Genomic DNA, 13655 nt, shown 5'->3' with positions numbered 1-13655 from the left:
ATTATAAAGTAATTGAATCAGCTTAAGTGGACTCTTGACAAGAAAAGAGAATTATTTAGAGTTTTAGATATAACTGCGATTGCCTGTAGTATAAAGAATTTTTAATATATTATTTTAAAATAAGTTGATTGTGTGCTGTCTATCTATTGTTCGAATTTATCGCCAACAAGTCAGAGACATCTACTGTAGAAGAATCCTCAGCCCACATACACATAAAATCCTGATAACATTTCCAAAAAAGGTGGGGAAATTACCAACAAAATTTCAGTAACAAGTATAAAAATTTTAAGTTCAAAACTCGAAGCACGATGTATATAACTCATGACTAGATATTGCTAAGGAAGTTGTGCTCTTGACATCAATGTGGACCACAGGTTCATGGATGGCAAAACATAATGCATAGATATAGGCATTGTTTTCCCACATACATAAAATATAACTCGCATATAAACAGGTGAGAAGTAAAAACCACATTTAAAAAGTATATTCAAAATACGTTCGATAAGTTTAAGCAGGTCCCTGCACAGACCTATTGGAATGCTTAATGAGGCTGTCATGATATAAAAGTGTTTGGTTTAGATATTATTGATTAATTTATTTTTGTGAGTGAATATTTTATTATTGTTTAGTTTTGTTATACTAAGAATTAAAAGCTGACAATTGTAGGAAGTTGTATTTGTAAGTCATTGATGTTTGTTTGTTGAGCATGGATTTTTCAGAGGATTAAGCTGATGAGCATGGTCCATTATTAGAGTTGTTAGGTTGATAAAGTGATTAAGTCCATAATGTATTGATGTCTAGTCCTTAATCTCTATTGATGGCTGGATATTTGGTTCTTATAGGTAACAATAATTTTATTTTCTGAATTATCTAATTTTTTCTTGCTCTGTTGGTTTGCAGTTTTCCCAGTCTATTAGGTAACAGTGTTCTGCAGAACTACCTGTCTTCAGGAGCCTGATCACATATGTGTGTTATTTTATGACATGTTCTCGATATCTGCTCATTTCTCCAATGCATGTGTATTACATACATCATCAAGCTCACCAGCCTCAAGGCAGAATTTCTGTGAAAATGTACAAGAACATGTGTAAAATGGGTCTTAGATGCACTAAACTATTAGAAGATGTATCACAAAGCATGGAAGCTGGCAATCAAACTGGCTCACTATCAATACTGGCTTGCCTTAATGATCACAGTTCTCAACAGTCCTCCTCTACATCTATACCATCAATCTAGCCCATCTTAACACTCCAAACAAGTGACATGTGCTATCCTTTGCTGATGATATTCTCATGCAAAGCTGAAACTAAAAGCAAGGTGCAAAAATCCCTCAGCTGGGTGATGTTATGAAACTAACTACTCTCTCACATTAGCACATACATGTTATAGTAAACCAATGCAAGGAACTTACCATCAACACGATTAGCCCTGGTCATCTCACATAAAAATAGTGACCACGAATAATCAGATATAAAGGTAATAATTACCCTTCAATAAACAATGAAAATCCACTGTAAAAATAACTTAAATTAAAATGTACTTTTATTTTGATAAATTTTACTTATAAGTTCACAAAGTTAACATTTACTTTTCCTGAAAATGTATTTCAGATAGATACTTACAACTTTGCACCACAAAGAGTTAATATCTTGTGTGCAACTGCCATAACATTTTCTGTGCATGCCACAAATTTTGAATAAACTCTGACCTCTTAGACATTCCTAAACATAATACACCAGCCTATTACATAACCATCATAATGCTGTAGCCCTCCATCAATAGGAGTAATAGTGCAGTAATCCCCATGAGCACTAGCATAGGATCATTCTTGATGAGCCAAATGAAATGCATCAGAAGTGGAGAGGAAGGGTGAGAGGTGAGGCTGAGAAGTATCGATTTGAAATATGTTTTCAGGTATAGAAAATATTAACTTCTGAAACTCTACTTACCCCTCTGCATTAATAAGAGCTAGAATCCCACATTGAAAGTTTTGGAAACGCCAGTGCAGAACAATTATAAAGATGAGCTCCTTTCTGAAATAGTGACAGAAAGGGAAAGTATATGGGGTACAACTCCCATGAGACCAGGGGCCATCTAGTGGAGCAAAATTCAGTGGGGGACTACATCTTTCTCAAGTAGGGAATAATCTTTGCCCAATTTGTTAGTAGTGATGTATTTATTCATAATTTCCACTATAGAGAGAGTAGACCAAAGGAATGATGGAAAATTCAGTGCCGGTGGTAATGTGTTGTCAAGTTGGGCAAAACTAGAATGTGTAGTGCAACTAGGGCTTTAGGTCTTTCCATCTTGATGAAATACTTATGAAGTAAATACTGTAATGACAAGTAAAGGGAGGAGGAGACCTCAACTGTGTCCCAAGGCAAATATAAATCCCGTCCAGTTGGACATAACCACCAGAAACTGCTTATGAGATATTGAAGAACAGAGGGAGGAATACATCTTTTGAAGAACATCAGAAGGTGTGTGTGTGTTAATCACTGTTATCAAGCACAATAATCTTGAAATGGGCCCCAACCAAGAGACGATGCAATGGGTTACTACAATGAAAGACAGCAAGCACAATCCAGGCATAAAGGTAAGACTACACCTGGTGCTCTCTGTTGTTCTTTTTATAAAAGATACAGAAACTGCCATGTCAACTCTACAGTAATACTGCCAAAACGGTCTTGCAGAAAATCCCATCTTTACAGTGGGCAATGAGCAGAGACAGATGGGTTTAAAGTTTTTCATTCTCTCCCACTCAATGTAGATTTTGAGTAAGTATTCCACTTGGCAGGATCTGATGGCAAAAAAACATAAGAAACATGGTGATTAATTCTTCATATTATGTGTACATATTATGTCTTTTTTTGTGATAATTTTGAAATTTGCACAAAAATGATGGGACACACTTGGATGTGCCATGAAATGTATGAATGACATGAAGACAACTGAAAACTCAACAGGTAAAACTCCCCACACTAGTCTCTGAGTAAACTAGAGAATGGTAGCTAGGAGCAGGCAAAAACAGGGTCAAAAGGAACTACCCAATGATGTAAGTAATGTGAGATGAATGTGTCAGGAGATATGTTGAATCTGGCTGGAGGAATAAGACTCACCCAAAGAATATGTGAGACTGGTGGACTGGCAAACCTGAACAGTGAACAAGGAAACGGACAAATCCCAAGAGGAGGAGATCTGCAAGAGTAAAAACATGCAATGGAGGTTTCCACAAAAAGTGGTAGTCTGAGGGAGATAGTAATGGACAGCCCATAGAGGACACAAAAGACACTTGGGGTTGGCACAATCATGAGAAAATAGAGGGGTAAGTGATAAGATAAAACATCTAATCATTCTCTTGAGCAGCCCACATCTTTTGAACAAAGAAACAATTTGGAAACAGCATCAACCTGCCTCTATGACTGAAAACTGGAGATGTCAAAGTCATAAATGTATGAATGATGACCACAAGCAAGGAGGAGAAGGAACATGATGCCAATGGCTCAAGGAAGGTGACATGTAAGAGCCCAAAGAACCACAAACAGGTATCAGATGGAATGGGTGACCAGACAGGGGGAGCAATGAAAAACAAAGGCCTTGAAGAGATTTGTAAGAACAAGAAAAGGGTAGTCATAGAGAAAAAGACTGGACCAATCCAGATTCCTAGCATTGAAAGCCATGGCAATAGTCTGGAATAGGAGACCAAAAGAGGGGAAGTGTGGAATTAAGAGAAGTTGCAAATGCATCAATCAGTGAGGACCAGGAGTGGTAAAAAGTTCACTAGAAGATTGGAGGGGTGCAAGGACCACTCTGTGGTATGGATCCTGTCCAGTCAAGAAAAGCAATCCATCACCAGATTCAAAACCCTTAGAATGTGACATGCAACAAGAGGAATATGATGATTCTAGGCTCAGTGAAGGGATTCCTGAATGAGAAAGGACAAGTCCTGAGAGTGGGGCCTTTCTTGCTGATGATGTAAGAAAAAAACCATAAAGTTGTCTGAGTGAATCAACTAGAGACAACCTGACAACATCCACCAAAGATGGCAAGCCTGATAAGCCTCAGTCATTTCATGAAAGATGAGATGCTGAGAACTCTCCTCCTGAGAGAAAGTGGGGGTTTCAAGAAAATGCTCACAAAGTGGAAAGAGAGGTATCAGTATAAGGATGCAAGTTGGGCTAGGAGGGTGGGAGTGGAATACCCTTGGTTTTGCTATAGTGAACAAGCCACCACAACAGAGAGGGAGGTAAAGAAAAAGGTATAGACACAACAGTGGTAAAGGGGATCATGGGACATGCTCCACTGAACTCCTGAATCCACTGAAATGTATACATGTACATGACCAAGAAGGATCAGAATTACTACAGAAGTAAGAGAACATCTCATGGAAGAAGAAAAGGAGAGAGAAGTGCCTTAGACTCCAAGATCATCATACCATGAAGATGCAAAGGGGATAGATGCAACAAATGTCATATCCTTTCTATTTGCTAAGATATTGCTCATGTAATAAATCAAACACCCCACCCACCTCTTTCCATTTTTGGAAATGCTCCTTTATATACACATACTTCTATATATGACATGAATAACCAATGGGAAGCTCAGAATGTCCCACTAGTGGCTTTTTCAGCCATTTTAATGGGCTTGGACACCATTTCTTTCTTTTGAACTAATATTTCAAGGAGGTAGGGTGTGTCTTTAGTCTGATAGAAATTTAATATTTTTTATACTAAAATACATCTTAGTTACTAAGCTTGATAAATTATAGTGGAATTGTATAGTACTGATGTAGTAATTTATGATTTTTCAGTTATTCAAATGTATGTATAAAACCTAAAAAAAATTATTTTGTTTCATATTCTCCATGTGCAAACGTTTTAAAGGCTTAGCAACTTACATCAAGCAGCAACCGAATATAAAGTTCATAACTAATTGTTTGCTTTGCTTCTTTATTTACTATTATATGTTTTAGGAAAAATAAGTTTAAGAACTTATCTCAAAATAGCAATAATCTATATACACATATGTATAATAATTGAAATGTGAGTGTATTTTACGAAATACTAGTTGACTAAAACACAGCCAAGACAAGTTACAAATCTACCAAACTCATACAGAGATTCATTACTGAAAATAACAGATAAAATATAAAGTTATTTCTTAAGAAACATTTGATAAGTATCTGGACGTTATAAAAATTTTGCATGTGAAATTTGAAAATTTTCTGATGCATAAAAGCATTTTTATCTTAAAATGAAAATTACTTTGCATGTTAGATAGGCAACATGTGAACCAAAAAAAAAGGCATGAAGAAAACTTTGCTTTACAAACCTTAAAACTTGATAAAAACAATTTATATTTTGTGTGTGAAAGCATTGTGATAATGTACCAAATTTCATTAACATTCACTTACAAATTTAAAAGTTATAGCACGAAAACTATAACAAGCACAAAATGTTTATGCAAATCATACATCGTGTGGTTCAACTGCTGTGAAAAGGTGCTTGTTGTATTATTGCATTAAATTGTATTAAAACTTCTAAGTTTTCTTGTTGTTTTGATTATTATTGCATCTTAATAACTTGTAGTATGTAGAACATTCAAGGCTTCAGTCAGGCTATAAGTATGCATACAAAATATAGTTCGAGTTAAATATATAGATACAGTTATATAGTTGGACAAAGTTAGTTAGATAGATTGATACATTTAAACTGCAACATTGTGAGTTTAACCATAAAGAGTGTATAGTGGCAATTTTTGAAGTGGAATTATCACAGGTTGTATTGTAATAACAGTGTATAGAAAAAAAAATTGTCTTTTCAATTTGTTCAAAAGTAATTGGACCAGCCTGTGTAGACTTTGATGAAAAAGGCAATTATTTAAAGCTCTAGATAGAAACAACTGTGTACCAAATATTTGGATATATGTTTGAATTGTTTTAATATATTACTTTAAAACAAGTGGACTGTTTACAATTAGTATGCCACTGGTTATATCAGGAAAGGAACTCTCTTCTACTTCCTATGAGGCAGCTGGTCTCCATGAGGGGTCGGTGCAACCCTGGGATTGTCAACTAGTATTCAACTTAACTACAAAAAAAAACACATATATATATGACATGTATGTGTGTCAGTGGGTGGGTGTTGAAGGGTGTATAAACAAGTTTTCCAAAACCTGTGGGATTCAGTAATTTTGTTAGGTTTCTGTTGAAAATGGATGAGTTGTTAACAATGCATATTACTATTGTGACAATGTTACAGACTATTGTATGACTTCAGGTTAAAAGGTCACCCAGCACAGATGTCATACAATTTTCTAAGATTTATTTTTCTAAGTGTGTAAAATGAATAACAGTTCAGAAAAGGCAGAAGATTTCCACTTATGACACCCAGTGGAAAGCTTCATAACGTAATACAGTATATATATATATAAACTGAATAAATAAAAAGTTCTTGAGAAGTACAACATGCATGCATTTACTTTACAAAGATGGTTTCATCTAAAAAGTTTGGCAAAAACATCAGAGACATTCATTTGCAGTACAGGAACATTTCTGTTTCACAAACAAGAAAAGATTGTGGCTGATCTTCTATGAAGATTCTTACCAAATACAAATGTTAAGGTTGAGAAATACTGGAATACTAACACACATGAGACTAAAACCCAGAGCCACTTGCATACAAACCAAATGCAAAATTACAAGTGGCCTATTTTGAAGCTCTTTACCTAAAGTTGCTTAACGAAATGAATGTTCTTACCCACTATTTTTAGAAAATCTATGTTGGTGGGAACACTAAGTTTCTGAATCAACTATACCAAGTGGTCTACTGAATGTAGTTTGGTTCTCTTGCTGTAGAAGAGATATCAGCATTTTGAAGGAAAAGATTTAGGTGAGAAATTTGAATAATTCCTGGTTTAAGTCGTATAGTCTATGAATATCAGCTCGAGAGTTTTGTACATATTTCCTCTGGAGCATCAGATAAGTTGGTGTGGGTGGATTTATGTTTTAGTGATCTTTAGGAATTTGGACAGCCTTCTTTAGGGCTATCCATTTAGGTAGTGGTATTTAAGGTTTTGGATGCTAGTATGAATACTGGAGTTGGAATCCAGAACACAGATATATTCTGCAACATGGTTTTTGTTATTGATATGAATTCCTCTGGACTTTTATTGGTAGTAAAGGGACATATTTAAGGTGGATTAAATCAGTGAATCAGCAGTATTTTTGTTTCATTTTTTGGATCAGGGGAACAACAATGGGCTGAATGGCCTCCTCTCACTTTGCATTTTTTATGTTCTTATTCTAATATGTTGTAAAATAAGCCATTTTTTATGTTCTTATTCTAATATGTTGTAAAATAAGCCATTTTTTATGTTCTTATTCTAATATGTTGTAAAATAAGCCATTTTTTCCCATAGAAATAAACACTCCTCTCATTTATGGTATGGAAAAAAAAAGAAAACTCAGTTATATCATAGAGGAGACTTAGGATGAAAAATATCTCTGTCCTAATCTTTTTAACATGAGCCACTACTTTAAAAGAACCAGAGAACTATATGAATGTCAATGCATTTTGTTATGGCTTCTATTACTTATTCTAAAATAATAAAATACATTAAACTCTTCTCATGAATGTAATTGCAATGTTTCTTAAATCTAAATAGCTTGCCTAATAATCACTAAGATATCAAAATATACCTATTTCTCTGATCATGATTAAAGAAACAATATTATATACATATACATTTATGAAAGAGAAGATTATGTTAATACATGAGAAAAGTTTAAACTGAAGATTTTACAAAGTTGGCTTCTAAAGAGATGGAAAAAAAATTACTTGCTGATAACCTGCAATGTTAAATTCTTGTACAACATTCTGTATCAAAATTAATAGATATGTTGTTACCATAATGACTAGTTGAAAGTTTTTACTATTGTGTGTATGCATGTATAAGTATATAAATGAGACTTAAAAAAGATTTTTAAAAATTTACCCTCATCTTTTTCAAAATAACCACTACTTTGAAAAAAAAATCATAGATCTGTCTAAAAATGGAATCAATTTATGGAAAAATAAGTGGTGGATTTACATTTTTAATGTTTCCAAGGATGGGTGTGTGAGCATAGTCTTGAAGGATGAAATGGTCCCTTTCTGTCTATAGGTTATGTTACATCATTGATAAATCTGTACTGAAATCTGAATGGAATCCAAGGACAATGCAGTAAATTACTATCCTTCTAAAGCATTCTCATAACAAAATTAATGATAAGATTGTTCTTTGAATTACATTCAGGTTTAACTTTCCAGCAGTATTAAATGTGTGGCACAATCTATATACAACGGGGTAAACAATGTTATACATATATATATATAAATGTTACACACACACAAATATTACACAGACCCCTTATTCAAAGTAAATCTTACCATTAGGTCCAAATTTTTCTAAATTTTTTTGAACTTGCTCCTCAGACAACCCTCTTTCAAGGTCAGTTGAAAAATAGTCTAAGATTTCTTGGTAGCTTTTTGTGTGTGCTAACTCCATGACTTTTGTATCAACTTCACCACTACTTGTTAGTATTCCAGTTTGCACACAATTTTATAAAAGTATCTGATCGTGCAGAAAAACCCCTTTGATCAAAAACACTTGAGCTTGTAACCTGTTGCTACCTGTAACATGCCAAAAGACAAAACATTAACTATACATTTACAAAGTTTAAAATTTTAAACAATAAAAACTATTTAATGTATGAAAAACACTACAGTGTAAATATTAAAAAAAAGATAATGGTAAAAAATAATGATTAGAATACAGCTGTAATTTTGCGTGTTATCTTGTAAGTCAGGTGTAAGTGCATTCTCAAACAACTAATTATCCATTCATATTTATCACAAAAATGTATTGCTTTGTAATAGCAATCTCTGTACAAGAGAACTAGATTTTGACTGATTGTTTCCAATGGACAAAAATGATATTTCTAAAACCCAATTCAGGGGATGGGATGAGCAACAGAAGGATGTCACAGTTTTTAGTATTCAAATTACAACCAAACAATATATACTCTGATAAAGGGCTCAATCTGTTATCTGTTGATCTAAAAAAAAAACACTTTACTGTCAAAAGAACTAAACAATTTTCAGACATGAAGATGCAGAGTTTAGGGGCTTGGCTGGACTATGTTCCTCTTGCACAAAATAGTAAAAGTCTTCTTATTCAGGCAGGTACTGCACTTAACCACCTTGCAGTGGCAAGAAAGCTTTCCTCGGTCATCACTATTGACACAACTTATGAAAATCTCAAAGCCAGATCTTGTATGGCATAACATATGCAGCCTCTACCATGTTTTGTGCGAGATTTTGAACTGGGGTATAGGTTTTACTCCCTCATAGCCTGAAAACCAGTGTAAATTTGGCTGCACTGGTGGGCAATTCAAATTTCAGGCATCACAGAGAGTTCAAGTCTCTGTTACAAATTCACAAAAAAGAAGTGCAAGAAAGCTTCATTTGGGAATCAACCCACCAAACATGTGTCATTGACTTGCAGATTAGGTGTTAAATCATAATTTGTAGTTTATATAACATAAAGTTAATTATGTCAATGTCACACATACTATCTTCTGAAACAAATATATACCTACTGAAAGTTAGGAAAATACAAGAACCAAAATATACAGCCAAAAGGAGAAAGAAAGAGGCCTTCAAGGAAAGGTGAGAGTGTTAAAGAACCACATGAAGGTCCCAATCAGACAGATGATTCCAATGAGAAGAAGGGACAATGAAGGATCAAATGTGACAGAAGTAAAGATAGAACCATGGCAAAAAAGGCAAAAGGTGACTGACAAGGTTGCACAATATTCTACCATGGTGTAGACAGACAACATGCTGACTTAAAGATTACTCCTGGCTTGTTTACAGTGAATGTATGGATAGAGTATTCTACCATTTGTGTACACTATCCTATGTTAAAAGTCTATGGGTTTTCATATAAATGTGCCATTTACCAAATGGCAGAAAAAACAATTTAAAGGGCATGAAAACACACATGCTCACAAGGATACCATGGTTATGTCAGATAAGTGTATGAAGAATGTGGAGAAGCAAGAAGATAGAATCAAACTACAACTAAAAAATATTAAAGCTCAGAATGTTCAAAGAAATCAGCATATACTGAAATCCATCTCTAAGGCATTCCTATTCTGAAGCATAGACTTGAGGAGAGACAATGAAATAGTTACTGCAACAGGAAGCCCTAGAAAGTTCCTAGCTTATTTGAAAAATCTAAGTGAAAGATGAGATATTTATAGAGCACATGAAAAAGACAGCATTGAAAAATGCCAAATATCTGTCACTACAGATACAAAATTAACTGATAAACAAAACTGTTAATCATGTCATAAAGCAAATTTGGTTGAATAAGAAAATCAAAATTCTACAGTATTATGGCTGATGAGATTCCATCACATAACCAAAAACAATTAGGATACTATTTCAATTTGTGGATGAAAATAATGAAGTAGGATGTATGGAAATTACCAGTCTACATTTCCAATGAACTGAAATCTGTCTTAGAAAATTAAGGTATGCCTATACAAGATATCCAAGGTCAAAGATATGATGGAGTGTCTGCTGTAGTATTTTGAGTTGTTAAAAAGTGGTTTACCAGCAATTGTTAGCTCAGTGGGTAGAGCACTTGTCTGGCCTGTGAGATGTCTCAGGTTCAGATCGAAGGTGAGTAAATATATTACCACACTGTCATGAGCAATGATCATGTTGGAGCACAGAACTATATCTGTCTGGCCCCAAAAGGAATGGATAGCTAGAGTATCCAGTGAGCTACAGAACAAGATGGGCTAAAAGACAATGCTTATGAGCAATTTTACCAGATATTTGCATATGCAATGACAGTTTTGCAGCTCACTGCATACAGCTTATACAGATCACCTATGAGGATTGACCTAAGTAACAACATAGGAGTAATTCCACATCAGAACCTCTAGAAAATTAGGATGGCCATAAGGCAACCACACTGGAATAATTCCACATCAGAACCTCTAGAAAATTAGGATGGCCATAAGGCAACCACACTGGAGTAATTCCACATCAGAACCTCTAGAAAATTAGGATGGCCATAAGGCAACCACACTGGTGTAATTCCACATCAGAACCTCTAGAAAATTAGGATAGCCATAAGGCAACCACACTGGAGTAAATCCACATCAGAAGCTCCATAAGATTACTACAGTGAGCCTGGCCATATTTCTCTTAGATCATGCAAGGTCAAAAATATGTTGGTAATGCATCTGCATCACTAACAGGAGTTGTAGATCTTTACCAATAGGATATTCCATCACCTGAATAGAGCCGGGTTATTAACTCAATTACCAATGAGCATTGATTACATTAATTACTGTCACAAAAAGTGATCAAATAATCAAAATTAGTGTATATTATTATTACTGTCTTCAATTGCTCTATTTACGTAATTGAAATATTGCCAATATGACTTCTCATTATTATTTTTGATTAATTCAAACTTAATTTACTAGTCATGACTCACAAAAATAATCAACTAACTGAAATTAGTTTTTCCAATTATTACTATTTTTTATTATTCCAACTATCTACATCTTGTGTGAAGAACTGTTTAGCTGAATGTAATTGATTAACAAGCCATAAAATTACCCTATCAGCAAATTCCACTAATCACCCAGCTCTCACCTGAACTATCTAAACAGAATGAAACTATGATAACAATGCTCTGTAATCTACCATATGTAAAATTTCTCAGGATATATCACAAAACATGTTTCTCAAAAATCTTAAAGAATTGGATGTGTACTACCAGTAACATTCTTATGAATGCACGAGAAGTGCTAATTCATTGAGAAGATTACATGACAGAGGAATACTTACGTTCACTAGCACTAATCGACATCCAATATGATAGAAAGATTGATCTGGAGAGAATTGTAGATCACTTCACCAAAGTTTATCAACTTTACACTTTTTGATCTGCTTTGATTATATACTTAAATGAAGAATAATGTTTTAGGTGCTGTTGATTATTACATTTTAAAAAATTGAATATACATGTCAAGTTACACTCAGTAGAATCTGAGCCCCTCCCATTGAAGAAGGTGGCTGTGGGCCTTGTGTTTATTTATATAATTAGTATGTTTGTTTTACATTACATTGTTCAGCTATATCTCAGATCAAGTTACTTGTATTACACTGAAACAATCCTGATGAAAATTCTATTCATTGCATGCTCATTAAACACTGTGTGACAGGTAAAGTATTCATTAAAACATTAAGCTTTCTAAATACCAACTTTAAAACAGCTTCGGAATTCCTTGCACCTAATGTAATTGGAAGCTATTTATCTCACTAAAATACATTTTTTTATTCTATTAAACTACGAAAATAATTGATCTTAACCAGTCTTGTTGAGAGTAAGCAATTTAAAATTAATTAGGTTTTAACCCTTCTAAGTTCTATTGCCAAAATATCAAACAGATGTATATCACTATAGTTTATAGCTATGACAAACATGACTTATGTCTTTCTAGATTGTTTCAAATTTAAATATTAAAGTAATATTCTATAAAACTCGTATCATATTATTAATCTTTGGTACAATCGTGAAGAAAAAGAAACTATTTTTTATTATTTTATTATGTACTGGGACAAAATATATCCATACTACTTTATAAGTATACTATTACTAAACAAAATTGTGATCTAGTTATTAAATGAAAAACTTCGAGTACATAATACTAATTTCTGAACAAGCAGCAACCGAAACTGCTCACGAGTTCAAGAGTAGGACTATAGTATAGCACGTCTAAACGATACATATTACAAAATCGAAAATGTATTAGTTACAGCAACCACTACTGAATAATCTGTCTGGTTTACCTTTTCCACGCTCGTACTATGGTACTGGTAGAGATAGCAGTACAAACAATACGTGGAAAAGCATATTATAATTGTTAATATTATATAAATAATGATATAGACATACAATGATGTATAAATAAATATTATTAATAATATTATGAACTCAGGTTACGCCTACCTTTAAAATATTATCATGATAATTGATAATATTAATAAACACACACAGTTTACCTCGTATATGACCTAATGTAAATGAATAGATTATGAAAACACTTAAACTGATTTTAATTAATTTCCACCAAATCCCATTTACTATAATTATACGTTATATTCCATTAAGCCTAACTTTAAATACACCTAGTATTAGTTATATAACATTTCGAGTACACGATATACACATTAACAACGCAGACTCGTGTGGCTGTAAATGATTGGTTAAATCTAGTACTAGACGTAAAGTGAAAGAGGCTATTACGTACCTAGGTGAAGTGAACAAGGCTGTGTAATACGTGAACAAATATTTGGAAATATAATAACTATTAAATGACTCAGCAGTTACAAAATATACATAACAAATTCTTAACATGACAAAGTAACTAACATAAATTTATTACGTTACTAAAAATCTGTACAGAATTCCAAAGAGGAAAGAATTTCACGATCATGAAATTAAATTGTTTCCAGCAGTGTAAATAAGTTTTATGACCACATGTTAAAAAGAAGGCAAAACTAAATTAAACACTCGCGATGTTT

The 13655-nt window shown here is 33.6% G+C and overlaps 1 protein-coding gene across 1 annotated transcript in view; it reads right to left on the bottom strand.

Moving 5' to 3' along the window:
• Positions 1 to 13302, bottom strand: part of LOC106465209 (calcium-transporting ATPase sarcoplasmic/endoplasmic reticulum type-like) — a gene marked incomplete at its 3' end in the record, with an annotated part of 81903 nt that extends 68601 nt beyond the window's left edge. Inside the window, exons 1-2 of the mRNA XM_022393063.1 lie at positions 13081 to 13302; positions 8430 to 8672 (exon numbers count right to left, since the gene is read on the bottom strand). Coding sequence (XP_022248771.1) covers positions 8430 to 8547 — 118 coding nt within the window. The remainder of the gene's footprint in view (positions 1 to 8429; positions 8673 to 13080) is intronic.
• Between the last annotated feature and the right edge of the window lie 353 nt (positions 13303 to 13655).

This window comes from Limulus polyphemus, unplaced genomic scaffold (assembly GCF_000517525.1).
Source record: "Limulus polyphemus unplaced genomic scaffold, Limulus_polyphemus-2.1.2 Scaffold1870, whole genome shotgun sequence".
Lineage (NCBI taxonomy): Eukaryota > Metazoa > Arthropoda > Merostomata > Xiphosura > Limulidae > Limulus > Limulus polyphemus.
The sequence above is the reverse complement of the archived record's forward strand: the minus strand, read 5'-3'. Positions and strand labels throughout refer to the sequence as shown.